Raw genomic sequence first — 14,003 nt, 5'->3', positions numbered from 1 at the left:
AGCTAAGGCAGGAGAATCGCCATGAGTTTGAGGGCAGCCTTAGCTACATAGTAAGTTCAAGGCCAGCCTAAACTACACAGCAAGACCCTGCCTCTAAACTCTAAATAAATAAATAAAACCTTGAAGTTCTCAAAGACTCTGTTTCTTCATATCTGTAAAGTGATAATAAATCTGCTCTACCCACTTTACAGGGTTACTGTATATACCAAACAAATTGAAAACCTATGGGATGATATTGAAAATGTAGTAAATACAGTACAAAGATATGGTTAAAAACAGGGTTTTGGAACTGCAAATACTACCATGGTCAAACTCCAGCTTGATTTTTTTTTTTTTTTTCTTGGTACCAGGGATTGACTCGGGTCCTTGCACTTACGAGGCAGGCAGCAGAACCACTGAGCTAAATCCCCGAGGTTTTTTTTTTTTTTAAACAAGGTCTTACTATGTTGTCCAGGCTGGCCTTGAACTTGCTGTCTCCTGCCTCAGCCTCCCAATTACTGGGATTACAGGTGTGCACACCTGACTCGGCTGATTATTAGCCATATGACCTCAACCCATTACTTAATCTCTCTAGATCTTATTTTCCTTATCTATAAAATATGTTTGTGTATTTATGTAATATTACCTACATAAAGAATATTGTAAGAACTAGATAAATTAATCCATGTAAAGTGCTTCTTAGTACCTTACATAAAGTAAATATTCAATATAGGTTAGCTTATTCAGAGCATCATTCTTCTACATGAGATTTAAAATGGTGTCATACCTAAAATTATGATGAAAATACAGACCCATTTCACCACATTACTCAGATATATATAATGCAGAATGAGAGAAAACTACTTTAAACTTCATTTTTCATGTAATATCAATACAATAAACAATACTTCAGCACTGAAATAAATACACTGACTTAATACTACATATTTGTCTAACATGACAGAAACACTGACTTTTAGTGTATTTGATATATTATCAATATTTGATATATTGACCAAAATGCACAATCATGAACAATATGCATTACAATCCCTTCTTTAAAAAACACTGCTAGTTGACGAGGGCACTGCTATCATAACCTAGATTCATAATCCTACTATAAATTACTCTAAATTATCTCACACTTGCAGTTAACAAATACTAACCATTCCCACTGCATCTTGGTCAAATGGATTCCATTCTACATTCTCAGGATATCGGGCAAGGACCTTAGACTTGAATGTTCGTCTCAATGGTGTCTGCTCAAAATTTTCTCCTGTAAAACAATGAAGCAAATCAACTCTACAAAGTGCATTTAAATCACAGGGTTATGAACATCTGAGCTTGGTAGTCCAGCAAGGTACAGAAATGAAGGCAAGGAGTGTTAGTATGCCAATGACCTAAGAACAGGAAAGTATTAAAGTTATTAGGTCATTAAACAAGCTGGAAAAGTACAGCATGGTTAATAGTGGACATTACTAGTTGTCTTTGCTTTTCTTCAAAATGAAATTATTACTATAATCCCAATTGTTAATTTACTTGGAAGAGAGGAGAGAAAACCCAAGAAATAATAAAATATTTTATCCATCCTTTTTTCTCCCTGAAAGTCATACTTAAAGGCAACTGAACACATCATAGAAGCACAGTATTTTAAATTCAGAGAAAACTATGTATTTCTATGATCACTAAAAAAAAAAAAACAGAGACTAAAAGATAGGAGAATACTGATGAAGCAAATTTCAAAGTAAATCTAATTAGTTATTTTGTCAGTTCAGAATAATTTGAAATTTTTAGAATACTCCTTTCTTTCTCCCTTCCACCACCTAAAAATACTAGAGTATACTGAAGTGAAGACATTAAAGCAAGGAGGAGAAGAACCAAAGAACCCACCACCTAGAAGGATACAAATCTGAAAAAAAATCTACTGGTACAAGAAGGTTAGAAGGTTAAAGGTACAAAATGCCACTGGAGAGACACAATAAGAGCTACCAGAGAGCTTTGGGTGTTCTCACTTTTGTTTTTACCTTCAGTCGTACTCGAAATGAAAGGGCTGGCACCATCTCTGGCTTTAGAAGCCTGAATGTACTGGCATAATGCTATATGACAAATGAAATAATAGAATATTATAATAAAGCGGTGTTATTTAAACTTTTCAACCATGGCTGCAATATAAAACATTTTACATCATAAAGCAATGACCACATACATCATATATATGGCTACAACAAAAATTTCACAAAACAGTATTTACCGTTTAATTATGATACTCTCATGTATTCTACACTATATTATTAAAATAAAAGCTGATGACTGCGACCCACTAGTGGTCACAATTCACAGTTTGAAAAATGTTACAATAAGGTACAATAAAGAGCACAACTCATACCAAATTATTATAAAGTAGTTTTATTCAAAAGCAGACTTTTTCTAAGGACCAGGTAGTAGTAGACAAATGCACCAAAACAACTCAAAAACATGTTTGGTAAGTGTCATGGAAAAATATATGAAAAACATAATCAAGAGCAAGTGAAATGAATTCCATGCATATTTACTGAGGAATTATGTTATATAAGGGACTCAGGTACTCTGGGGTGAAAGAGATGAGCCAGATAAAGTACCTACCCTCACTAGGAATGGTGGCACACGCCTACCCTCAAGTACCTACCCTCAAGGATCTTATTGTCAAGTGCAGAGGAAAAAGAACATACATAACTAACCATTACACAGGGAGGTTATTATCTTGCAGAGCTTCAGCCTTGTGGTCTAACCATTCAGAGAAAAGTATCCTGTTTATATGCTCTAGCTCACAGGAGAAATTCTGGTCCAACTATAGTTTCTCTAAGATGATTATTAAGGATACTTAACAACACTTCACCATCACAGGATAAGATGTACCTAAAGTCAGAGAGTTTCTCACCCTAAATCATCTCATCCCAGAAGCACCTCACAAATTTTTTAAAAAAAGAAAAGTTTGTAATAATTCTAAGCAGGGCCGGGGATTTAGCTCAGCGGTTCCGCCGCCTGCCTCGCAAGTGCAAGCACCAGAGTTTGATCCCCAGTACCAAAAAAATAAATATATATATTTTCTAAGGTACTTGTTCCAAAAATTAACAATAATTCCAGTCAAACATATTCCTTTTGTGTGTTGTTTGTTTGTTTGTTTGTTTGAGACAGGGTCTCACTTTGTAGTTGAGAATAACCTGGAACTCACAATGTAGCCCAAGCCCAGGCTGGTTTCAAACTCGCAGCGATCCTCAGCCTCCCAAGTTCTGGGATTACAGGCATGCACCACCACATCAAGCAAAATTACTCCTTTTATAACTAAAATCTCACCATTTACTCTGAGGTTTTATCCCACTTTAGAAGAATTATTAATCATTTTCAACTTCTGACAAGACCCAAACTTTGTTAGTAAAACAAATATCACATTTTTAATTCCTCTCACTTCCAGATCCATCTTCCAAACTGATTCTTTTGAAACTTTTTTCTTAGCATATTTCATCTCTCAAAAATACAACTGGTTAAAAAAAAAATACACCCGGTAAACTTCACTTAGGAAGACTGGAAAATCAGTAGGCAGCTGGCAGCAGTACAGCAACAAAGTCCTAAGGCTTACGTAGAGCCAACGAAAGCCAGTGCTTTCAGTAGCACCTGCTAAGAGCCCACCCAAGGCAAGCCCATGCTTAACCACACAACCAAGCAAGCAGCTCACATAATGATGTCTACAGTCTGAAATTCTCAGAAAGTATTTTTAAACCGCCTTCAGTTCTGAGAGAAGTTAACTATTTCTTCCTCCTAAGCTTCTTCACTTTTAGTTGTCACTTTATTTCTTCTTAATTGGACTAGAAAAAAATCCCCTCAGGAAAAAACACAAAATAACTGAACATATACAGAAATCCAGACAGCTACCACTGTCCTATATGAAAGCTTGTTAGGATATTTTCCTAAGATGACTATGAGGTACCCCCAAGATATGATGAGCAATCAGATAATGCAACAAGGGACTAGGTAAGGGGAGCATGTGAACAGCCAGTGAGATAAAACTGTAATCAGAGGTTAGTAGGAGAGCTGATCTGGAGTGTAGCTAAAGGGGAATGAGAGGCTATGAATCAAATGGAAAAGTGGCCCTTAGAGCCTCTGTCCTTTCTACCACCTCTCTATTTTCTACCCCTTCTTTAAACAAGCCACGAGAAAAACATAAAATAAGATTTTAAAAAGTGCCAGTATGACAGTGCATACCTGTAATCCCAGCACTTGGGAGGATAGGACAGAAGAGGCTGCAAGTGCAAGGCCAGCTTGGGCCACATAAGTGAGTTCAAGGACATTCATACATTGAGGAGGGGGTGAGGGGGGAGGAGGAGGAGGAGGAGGAGACTACAGCAGGAACACAGTACTGTCACAGCAAGGAGAAAAAAGATAGGAGTGTGTGCGTGTGTGTGTGTGTAAAAAGTACGAAGATTCAAAGAACAAATCACATTCATTTCAACCACCCTATACAGAATGTCAGAAAGGTAAAAGAAGAGAATTCAGAAACCTAAAATTAAGCCAGGCATGGTGATGCACACCTGTAATCCCAGCACTCGGGAGGCTGAGGCAGGAGGATCGCTGCAAGTTTGAAATCAGCCTGGGCTACACTGTGAGTTCCAGGTCAGTCTCAACTACATAGTGAGACCCTGTCTCAAAAAAACAAAACAAAAAAAAGAAAAGAAACCTAAGATTTATCTTTTGAAAGTATCCAATCTGTTATCATTTACTGAGAGCTGGGTTTTAAGAAGTAGCAGTAAAAAAAGATAATGCTTCAAAAAACACCTGCATAGATCCACTTCTTGAAACCAGTGTGACACAGATATCTTAATTCCTCAACTATTTAGACCTTTGGAAATCCAAATAATATAAGGAATATGACATAACACCTGTCCTACTATCCTAGAAATAACCAGCAGTTCTTTGCCCAACACAATGTACACTATCATCAGCAGGTCTAGATATAAAAACTAAAGCTCATTTCAAACAGCAGCTAAAAGTCAGCTAAATAGGTGTTAGTCTATCTCTGTAAATCTGCCTCTGAGGAAGTACAGTTCAGACAAGTCATAACAGATTTCATTTAAAGCACGCATATCTTATAATGACTTCTAATGATTTTTTTCTTTATTTGTTCTCTTTGACCATGGCAGAAACAAACTGATATTTGTATTGATATCAGACTGTTTTACCAACTTGATCTGGATAAACCTAAACAAGAGGTATTTAAACTGGAGTCAAGAACAAGAAGAAGAATAAAAATGTTAGCCCTCACAGGAGTTCAGCCCCCTTTTCTCTCTTCTGCACGTGCCCCTGGCCCTTCTGCTTTCCATCATTAATTGATGCAACATAAGGACCTCACCAGATGTGACGACCCAATTCTGGACTTCCTAGCCTCCAGAACCATGAGCCAAAGTAAAATTATTTTCCAATTTTAGGTATTCTGTTATAGCAACAGAAAATGGACACTAAGACACTTAGATTCAAGCAAAATGAAGTAACCAGCATTTTCTAGGAAATAGTTCATAGGATACATCTGTTACATCCACAACTTTAGATTAGTTATACCAAATAGGTTTTTCAATTCCTAAATCTACCAGTAATCAGAGTTGAGACACACATAAGAGGCTTTACATAAAATTTGAAGTATTAAAAAAATTGGCTAAAGTCATTTTTATAAGGCCAGGGATGGTGGTACACACCTGTAATCCCAGCACTTGGGAGACTGAGAAAGGAGGATCCCTGTGAGTTCAAGGCCAGCCTGGGCTACATAGTAAGTTCAAGGACAGCCTGAACTGCATAAGCAAGACCCTGACTCCAAAAATAAAAAATAAAAATAAAGTCATTTTAAAAACTGGCACCTAAAGGGAAAAGGGGAAAGAAAATAACAAATATTTGCAAAATTATGATTTTAAAAATTAATTTTTTCAACAAAATAATTTGTATCTAATTGACAATAGTTCTGCTTCCTATCAAATCAACTTTGGACAAATTTTAATTTAATTTAACTTTTTAAAAAAGACACTACCACTAGCTTGATCCTGTTTGTGACTACTCACCTATTCATGTATTACTGTTTACTTCCTGCACTAAAAGATGTTACTGAAGCTTTCCTGTTATAAACATTACTAAACCAAGCTACCCACCAAGACAGTACTGCTGGCAATTCATACTTCTATTTTTGGTGCATGTTAAAAACCCAGCTTGTTTTGTCTCCAGCTCCTTTGCAGCCCAGCATTTCAATACTCCCTACACCCAGATACTATCTCTACAAATCAGATAGCATTTCCTGCCATTTTTAACTAACTGGGGCACAGGAGTACAAAGAGAAAAGAATGCAAGATTCTAGCTACTTGGAAAGTACCCTTGCAATTACTTTGAGATGACTACTTCACTACTATCAGCACTTTTTTAAAAGCAGAAACACTTCGATAATGAAAAGATGGAAATAAAGTATTTGTAGATGGGGAGGGGAGGAGGGGGTGAAGGGAGGGCAGGGGTAAGGGGAAAAAATGAGAATCAAGACTTGTCATGTGGAGGTACAAGATCCCAACAATGAATGTAACTGTACCGTATCCCTAAAATGTACCAATACACTCAATTAAAGCTGAAAAAAAGAAAAAGCAGGAACACTTCAAAAACACACATTTAAAAAAATTAGGATCATGAAGTTTTTTGAAGCTATCACTCTTATCTCTTCTTTATGTGACACTGAGGTAAATTTGCAGCTCCTACAACATAAAGTGAAGAAGGTAACTAACTATGCCTTGAAGAGATAGCCTGCAGCCAGCTGACTACAGCGCTCAGAAGTCATATTCACAAGTAGCCAGAATACAGGTATGAGCAATCCCCTCACTGAACAGGCCACAGAAGCCTCTTCTATGACACTAACAGACGTAAACTGCTCACTAATCTTTTCAAGGGAAAATTAAGAGAAACCATCTGTTACTCATAATTCCCCAGGAGGCAGATTGTCCATTTTCTTTTTCAATATGTTTTCTCTGTCAGAGAAGTTTACATTTGTAAATATGTACAGTCATGTTGTTGTTGTTGTTGTTGTTGTTTTTAAGTACTGAAGATTAAAGCCAGGGCATTTACACTAAGCTACATACCTAGCCCTTTCCTTTTTATTTTGAGACAGGGTCTCAGTAAATTACCCAGGCGGAACTCAAACTGGCGATCCTCCTGCCTCAGCTTCCCAAAGCACTGGAATTACAGAAACGTGTGACCATGTCTGACTCCAGCACTGCTTTTACAGAGGCTTTGCCTCCTACAGAGGCACCACACCCAATGCAATTCTTGTATCAACTATTTCACAAGTTTTAAGAGACTGACATTTGAGAACCTACCCTGACAAGACTGTTCCAAACCACTGCTGGGACAAATGCGAGGCAGGGAATGTATCTACTGAGGTAACATCTCAGATTTAGACATTTTGCTATGTTCCATGGCAGATGCAACATCCTGTCAAAATCGTGGTCTATTAGGAAGTCTCAAGAAACCCCAATCCCATGTTCTTCTCTAATCAAAAAATTAATAAGATATGTACACACTCTTGTGAACAAGGCAAGAGACCTCAGGCTATCCATGTACACAGACTCTTTTCTGTTGTTGTTTTTGGTTTTTTTGGTACTGGGGATCAAACTCAAGTCCTTGCACTTGCAAAGCAGGCGCCGGAACCACTGAGCTAAATCCCCAGCCCACACAAACTTTTCTTTTTTTTTTTTGGTACCGGGCATCGAACTCAGGACCTTGTGCTTTTGAGGCAGGAGGCTATATTCTTTTTCTATTAAAAAAATGCATTGTAAGCTCAAGGTTTAAAATACAACATAATCTCTAAAAGGCTTAGGAACTTTTCATACCAGATATTTAGGAAAGTGGAGATAAAGATGGGACTAAAGACAAGACTGAGAGATTATTTAAAAACCAGCATCAGCTGATGAATAAACAAAATATTGTATGATTATATAGTGAAGTATTCTGTTATACAAGGAGTAAAGTATAATTACTATACATGTTCATGACAGAAAATAACCTTTAAATCATGGTAAGTCAAGGACTCTAGAAACAAAAACTTGGCAAGCTTTTATCTCAAAATAAAAAATGATGGCCCAGGGATATAGCTCAGTGGTGCCACACCTACCTGGCAAGTGCAAGGTCCTGAGTTAGAGTCTCAGCACCAAAACAATTTAAAATTTAAATTAAAAACAGCTAAGAATGTAGTTCAGTGTGAAGGCCCTGGGTTTAATCCCTAGTTGGTACCAATAAATAAATAAATACAAACTTTTTAAATTTTAAATAAAAAATAAATTAGAAAGGGTTGGCAATATAGTTTAGTTTGAAACACCTGGCTTCAATCCCCAGTGCCAAAACCAAAAAAATTTTTAAATAAATAAAAGTGTGGTTGAGTCTCATAGCTGTTAATCTTGCCCCAATCTTCACTACCTGCTTGATCTATCTGAATTCCCACACTGCTATAAAACTTATGTAACTTTGAAGACATGATGCCTTGAGTTCCTCAGGTGGACCAGCTGAAGCTGGTTGGACCTAAGACTGCCAGACGCCCACCACATAACCTCTGACTTCACTGTAATTCCATCTGCATGTTAACATTCCTGGCACTACCTCAGGTGACAGTTTTCATAACAATGATCAAAAGAACCAAGAAAGCAGAAAGTGGCACCCAAATCCCCATAAAAGACATGACTATACTTCCCTTTTATTAACCTACTATTCCCTCTCATTTCTTTTACCCTATACCTTGAGTCCCAACAGGCAGAGAAGTTGATTTGCAATTGTTATACACCATCTCTCCTATTAGCCAAGAATAAGTCGCCTTTACTGTTCAATCGGTGTTTGGTTTATTACTGATTCCACAATTATGAGAGGGAAAAAGAACCAAACGGTCAAAACTGGTAATATAACCACACCTCATAATTCAACTTTAGGAGACTAGATATGCCACTCTACTCCAAAATATGTTAGAAATATTTCCAGTTGGTTTTTTGGAGAAATTTGACAATAAGCTGCCCTTATGTAAAGAAAATTTAAATCTACGGAGGCAATTTAAATTAGTAAAAATATCTGTACCAAGAAAAGGGGTGCCAAGACTACCAACAAATTGCCATAGTTTTTTTGTTTGTTTTATTTTGTTTTGGTTTTTGGTTTTTTGAGACAGGTCTCACTATATAGTTGAGACTGACCTGGAACTCACTATTTAACCCAGGCTGGTCTCAAACTCACAGCAATTCTCCTGCCTCAGCCTCAGGAGTGCTGGGATTACAGGCATGCACCACCACACCCTGCTCATACAGTTTTGATAAACATAAAAACATCCTCTACTTGACACAGCTAGTAACTACTAGATCACTACAGCTGCAAATGATCACCCTAGCATCTACCACTCAAGCAAGCAAAAAATCCTCTCTTCAGCAAACAGTATGGTAAAATAGAAAAAAATTCTTGACTGTAGAATGACCTAAAAGAAATAAGCTAATTATAGCCAGAATATCTGGCACTAATAACTGGGAATGTTAATGCCCTTCAAATTACTACTTGTAGGTCATAGCTTTTCTGGTAAAAGAATCTAAAATGTGCCAGGTGCAGTGGCACATACCTGTAATCCAGGTACTCAGGAGACTTGAGGCAGAAGGAATGCACTAAATTTAAAGCCAACCTGGGCTACCTGGTGAGTTTAAGACCAGCCTAAATTACACAGCAAAGTCTGTCTCAAAAAAAAAAAAGCAAAAGATAGAGGAAGCCCAGTATGGTGCCTCATGCCTATAAAACTTAGCACTCTGGGAGGTCACCAAATTCAAGTCCAGCCTGGGCAACTAAACAAGACCCTGTTTCAAAATTAAAAAAAAAAAAATGCAGGGGTGGGGATTTAGCTCAGTGGTTGAAGTGCCTCCCTCGTAAGCGGCAAGGGCCGGAGTTTGATCCCCAGTACCAAAAAGTAAAATTAAATTAAAATTTAAAAATGTAAGAGCTGCAAATCTTCCTTGGTACAAAGGCCTCAAATTTAATCCCCAGTATAGCAAAAAAAAAAAAAGAGTGAGAGTGAGACAGGCAGATGTAGCAACACATACCTGTTATCCTACCACTCAGATGCTAATAGGAAGAGTGTACATTTGAGCCCAGCATGAAGAACTAACCAAGAATCTGTCTCAAAAGAATTTTTAAAAGGGGGTTCAGGGAAGAGGCAGGGGATGTAGCCCAGTGGTAGAGCACTTGCCTACCATACATAAAGCCCTGGGTTCCATCCTTGGTTGCATGCATGCATGCACATGCACACACACACACAAAGACTATAAGACAGTCCTGTATGGTTCCTGCGTGGTTATTTCAGAATCCCTGCATAAACCTAAAATACTTAAAGGAAGGGAAGGAGCCCAGCCTGATGGTGCACGCCTATAATCCCAGCACTCAGGAGGTTAAGGCATGAGGATTGCTGCCAAATTTGAGATGAGCCTGGACGACATAGTAAGTTTAGGGCCAGCCTGAATTACACAGCAAGACCCTGCCTCCAAAAACACACACAAACACACACACACACACACACACACACACAGAGAGAGAAAGGGAAGGAGAGAACAATTAAAAGGGAAATGAAAAAACATGAGTCCTGGCCTTGTTTAATACAAATGGCTCGACTTGTTGGCACATTCCTGTACTGCTATAGCATAAGGAGACCCAGAAAAGTAGATTACAGGTTCAAATCCCACCAGGGCAACTTAGCAATTCTTTTTTTTAAAAGGGATTTAGCACAGTGGTACTGTCACCTGACTCACAAGCACAAGGTCCTGAGTTCAATTCCTGGTACGGCAAAAAAATAAAATAAAAAGTGCTGATGATGTTATTGTGCACCCCTGGGTTTGATCCCCAGTACTGAACAAAAATGCACTTTTTTCTTCCTGGTTCCAATATCCACCTGCCTATAAAGTACCTGCCAAGTACTAGTTTCTTCTCTTACTACTCCTCTCTCCCTCTCTACATTTCCCCAAATACAGCATGCTTTTTCATATCTTCATTCTTTTGCAGATGCTCTTCTCTGACTGATTAGGCAATCTACATTTATTGAATGTGCTCTATCAAAATCCATGGTATTTAAAAAATATTGCCATTTCCCCACCCCCAAGTCCTTCTGGAACTCTTCTGTAGGAGCTACTGTGAAAGCCATGTACTGGTCAAAAAGCAAACCTGGTTCTTTAAATGTAGTTCACGCAGCATGATAGTTCCCTCACTACCCTTGTTTATAGAATTGAAATCCTCTATATGTAGTCTAACATTATTTAAAATAGGACTATCCAATCCATCGACTAAACTGCACTGCACATAAACTTGCAGCCAAGTTTGTCTTTTTAAAAATCTTGAAGAATTTTTTATTTCAGCGATTAAAAGAATGCAGCCAACAAAATCTGATTAACTTCAGACCATACACCTTTACCTAAAACTGCTGTTAAGTCTTTTGCCTAAATCTTTAAATGTCTTTATCTTTTAATTTTTTTGTACCCTGACATATACAGTAAGTTAACTTATTTCTGTGGCCATATATGCTCACTGGCTACATTCCTTTATAACAAAGGTCTCTTGATTCTTGGGTTGTCAGGTATACCATGAGACCAAACTTTAATATAGGTAATTAAAGAGAATTGTGGTACAGGGAAGGGAAATAACCTAGAAAATTAAAATACACTGTATAAATACTCTATAGATTTTTTTCAGCAGACACAATCACTAGATAAGATGCTCACAGTTAAGTGCCAAACTGTTCTCTCACTGATGTGCTTTCTGATAAGACACAAAGGTATGGGCTGGAGATTTAGCTCAGTGGTGCCAGTGCCTGCCTTGCAAGCACAAGGTCCCGAGTTCAATTCCCAGTACCAAAAAAAAAAAAAAAAAAAAGACACAAAGGTCTCCCCAAAAGTCTGACACGAATTCACACAATTAGCTTTTACCTACTACGTGATCCCACTACAAAATTGTAGAATGAAGTTTCACTATCAAAATTACAGGAAGGGTGAAGGGGCGGAGATTCAATTCCCTGTACCAGAAAGAAAAATTACAGGAAGCAGTTAAGAGAGCCTTAAGAAAAGCATAGTCCCACATACAATAATATACATCTAATAATGTCTCACTCATCTGTCAATTATTTTTACAAGATTATAAGTTTCTTTAAAAAGTAAATACATATATGACCCTAAAACCCCACACACAAAAACTGGTCTTCCTTTATTCTCAAATTATAAGATGTCCCAAGAGTGACAAAAAGGGATAGCCAGTCCTCTCAACAGACATTTCTTCACCCCATCAACAGTTCTTTTAACCACTTTCCTTTTCTAAAGAGGTAATGCTAAGATCAGTCAGAAAGGTTTTCTGAGAAGACTGGCTTGGACTTCTGGGTCTGCTCCAGTCGATTCAAGATGAACTGGCTTGTATCGATGAAGCGCTCTACACAGTTCACAAAACAGGCCTCGGCCCGACTGTCCAACTTTGGCCCTGGCTTGTCCATGCACTTCTCCCAACAAAGTTCAGTCATCTGGTGTACCAGCTGCTGGAAACGCTGCTTCTGAGTCTCCACCTCGATGAAATGCTGCAACTGTGGGTCTACGACGCCCAGACCAGCCGCGGAAGACGAAGAGGAGGAATCCATCCCAGCACGACCACACTTGCCTAAACTGACACCGCACCAACTCACCGACCTTGACTTCACGTGTGGGCAGCGGAACCGGAATCACAACCCGCTGCCTTAGGCCCGCCCTGTGAGCGAGTGCGCCTGCGCCATGCAGGCGCGGAAAGCCCGCCCCGCTCGCCCGCCGGAGTTGGCTCCCCTCAATCCGCAGGAGGGTGCGCTCCAGGCCAGCAGACCTCTAACCCTGGCTCAAAGCAGCCTTGCCTGCGCCTTGAGACTAAATGTCCTGTTTTGTTTTGTTTTGTTTTGAAGAAATGTTTCTAGCACGTCTCTTTCCTGTATCTCTACTTTTGCATCACTTAAGAGAGCTCAAATTTATCCCCAAGTATATCTTAATTATTCCCATCAAAATACTCAATTCAAAAACGGATGCTGCAAGTATTCCCCGGTTCTACCACAGTACTCAGCTTAATTAAGAAAATGTGGTTTCTCTGACCTCACATAATCTTAGTGGGCCATGTTAGCTCTTAACATTGTAAGGGTTTTTTTCTAAACTCCCCATACAATACCCTTAATAATTTTTTTTGCAATTTTATAACTTTATTTTACTATCAGTTCTCATCCCCACTGACATATTTTGGAAAGTATAATCAGGTACATGGTAACCAAAGTAAACTGCTTGTTTGGTGAATCTTCTACCTTGCTGTGTTTTCTGGACAACTACACACATACATAGGATATTCCTAATTCCTCTGACCCAGACTGCTCTGTTGAGCCTGGCGTCAGTGCACGATCTGGAGTACCCCTGTCCTTCATGTCAAATTTCCAGGTTCTCAAGCGCCCAAGGAGCACACATGAAGCCCACTCTATGAATGCACATGAGAATATTCATGGCATATTCTCAGTCACCACCTGACAGCACAATTGCCCGTATTAGCTTTCTGTTGTAGCAAAGAAATACCTAACATAAACAACTTAAAGGAAAAAAGGTTTATTGTAGGTCAAGATTTCAGAGGTGTCAGTCCAGAACAGCTGGCCCAAGGTTTTCAGGCCTATGGCGAGGCAGAAACATCAGGGCACAAAGGATGGTAAAGTAAATCTGTTCACTTCATGGCAGCAAGGAAGCAAACGGGAGGAAAACATCAGAGAAAAGGGGGCTGGGGATGGGATATAATCCCCATGGTCAAGCCTCCATGACCCATTCCCTTCAACTAAGCCCCTTCCTGTTTCCATCATCCTTTTTTTTGGTACCAAGTATCGAACTCAGGACCTTGTGCTTGTGAGGCTGGCACAGCGCCACTGAGCTAAATCCCCAGCCCTCCATCATCATTTTAATGCCATCAAATTATGATCTTATAAATGGATTAGTCCA

At 38.7% G+C, this 14,003-nt stretch overlaps 2 protein-coding genes across 2 annotated transcripts in view; both read right to left on the bottom strand.

The window, feature by feature from the left end:
• Dennd5a (DENN domain containing 5A) overlaps positions 1 to 14,003 on the bottom strand; it is a gene marked incomplete at its 5' end in the record, with an annotated part of 93,359 nt that overhangs the window by 51,776 nt on the left and 27,580 nt on the right. Inside the window, 2 exons of the mRNA XM_010615382.1 lie at positions 1,146 to 1,255; positions 2,004 to 2,075. Coding sequence (XP_010613684.1) covers positions 1,146 to 1,255; positions 2,004 to 2,075 — 182 coding nt within the window. The remainder of the gene's footprint in view (positions 1 to 1,145; positions 1,256 to 2,003; positions 2,076 to 14,003) is intronic.
• LOC104856110 (mitochondrial import inner membrane translocase subunit Tim8 A-like) lies at positions 11,923 to 12,738 on the bottom strand. The gene has a single exon (XM_033764149.1). The coding sequence runs from the start codon at positions 12,650 to 12,652 to the stop codon at positions 12,359 to 12,361; it is 294 nt and encodes a 97-aa protein (XP_033620040.1). The 5' UTR covers positions 12,653 to 12,738; the 3' UTR covers positions 11,923 to 12,358.

This window comes from Fukomys damarensis, unplaced genomic scaffold (genome assembly GCF_012274545.1).
Source record: "Fukomys damarensis isolate Sample0158 unplaced genomic scaffold, DMR_v1.0_HiC HiC_scaffold_16, whole genome shotgun sequence".
NCBI lineage: Eukaryota > Metazoa > Chordata > Mammalia > Rodentia > Bathyergidae > Fukomys > Fukomys damarensis.
Note: the sequence above shows the minus strand (reverse complement) of the source record. Positions and strands in the feature narration are given on the sequence as shown.

Bases quoted from the DNA above. Each gene is read 5' to 3' on its own strand.
- LOC104856110 (XM_033764149.1), bottom strand. From the start codon at position 12,652: ATGGATTCCTCCTCTTCGTCTTCCGCGGCTGGTCTGGGCGTCGTAGAC.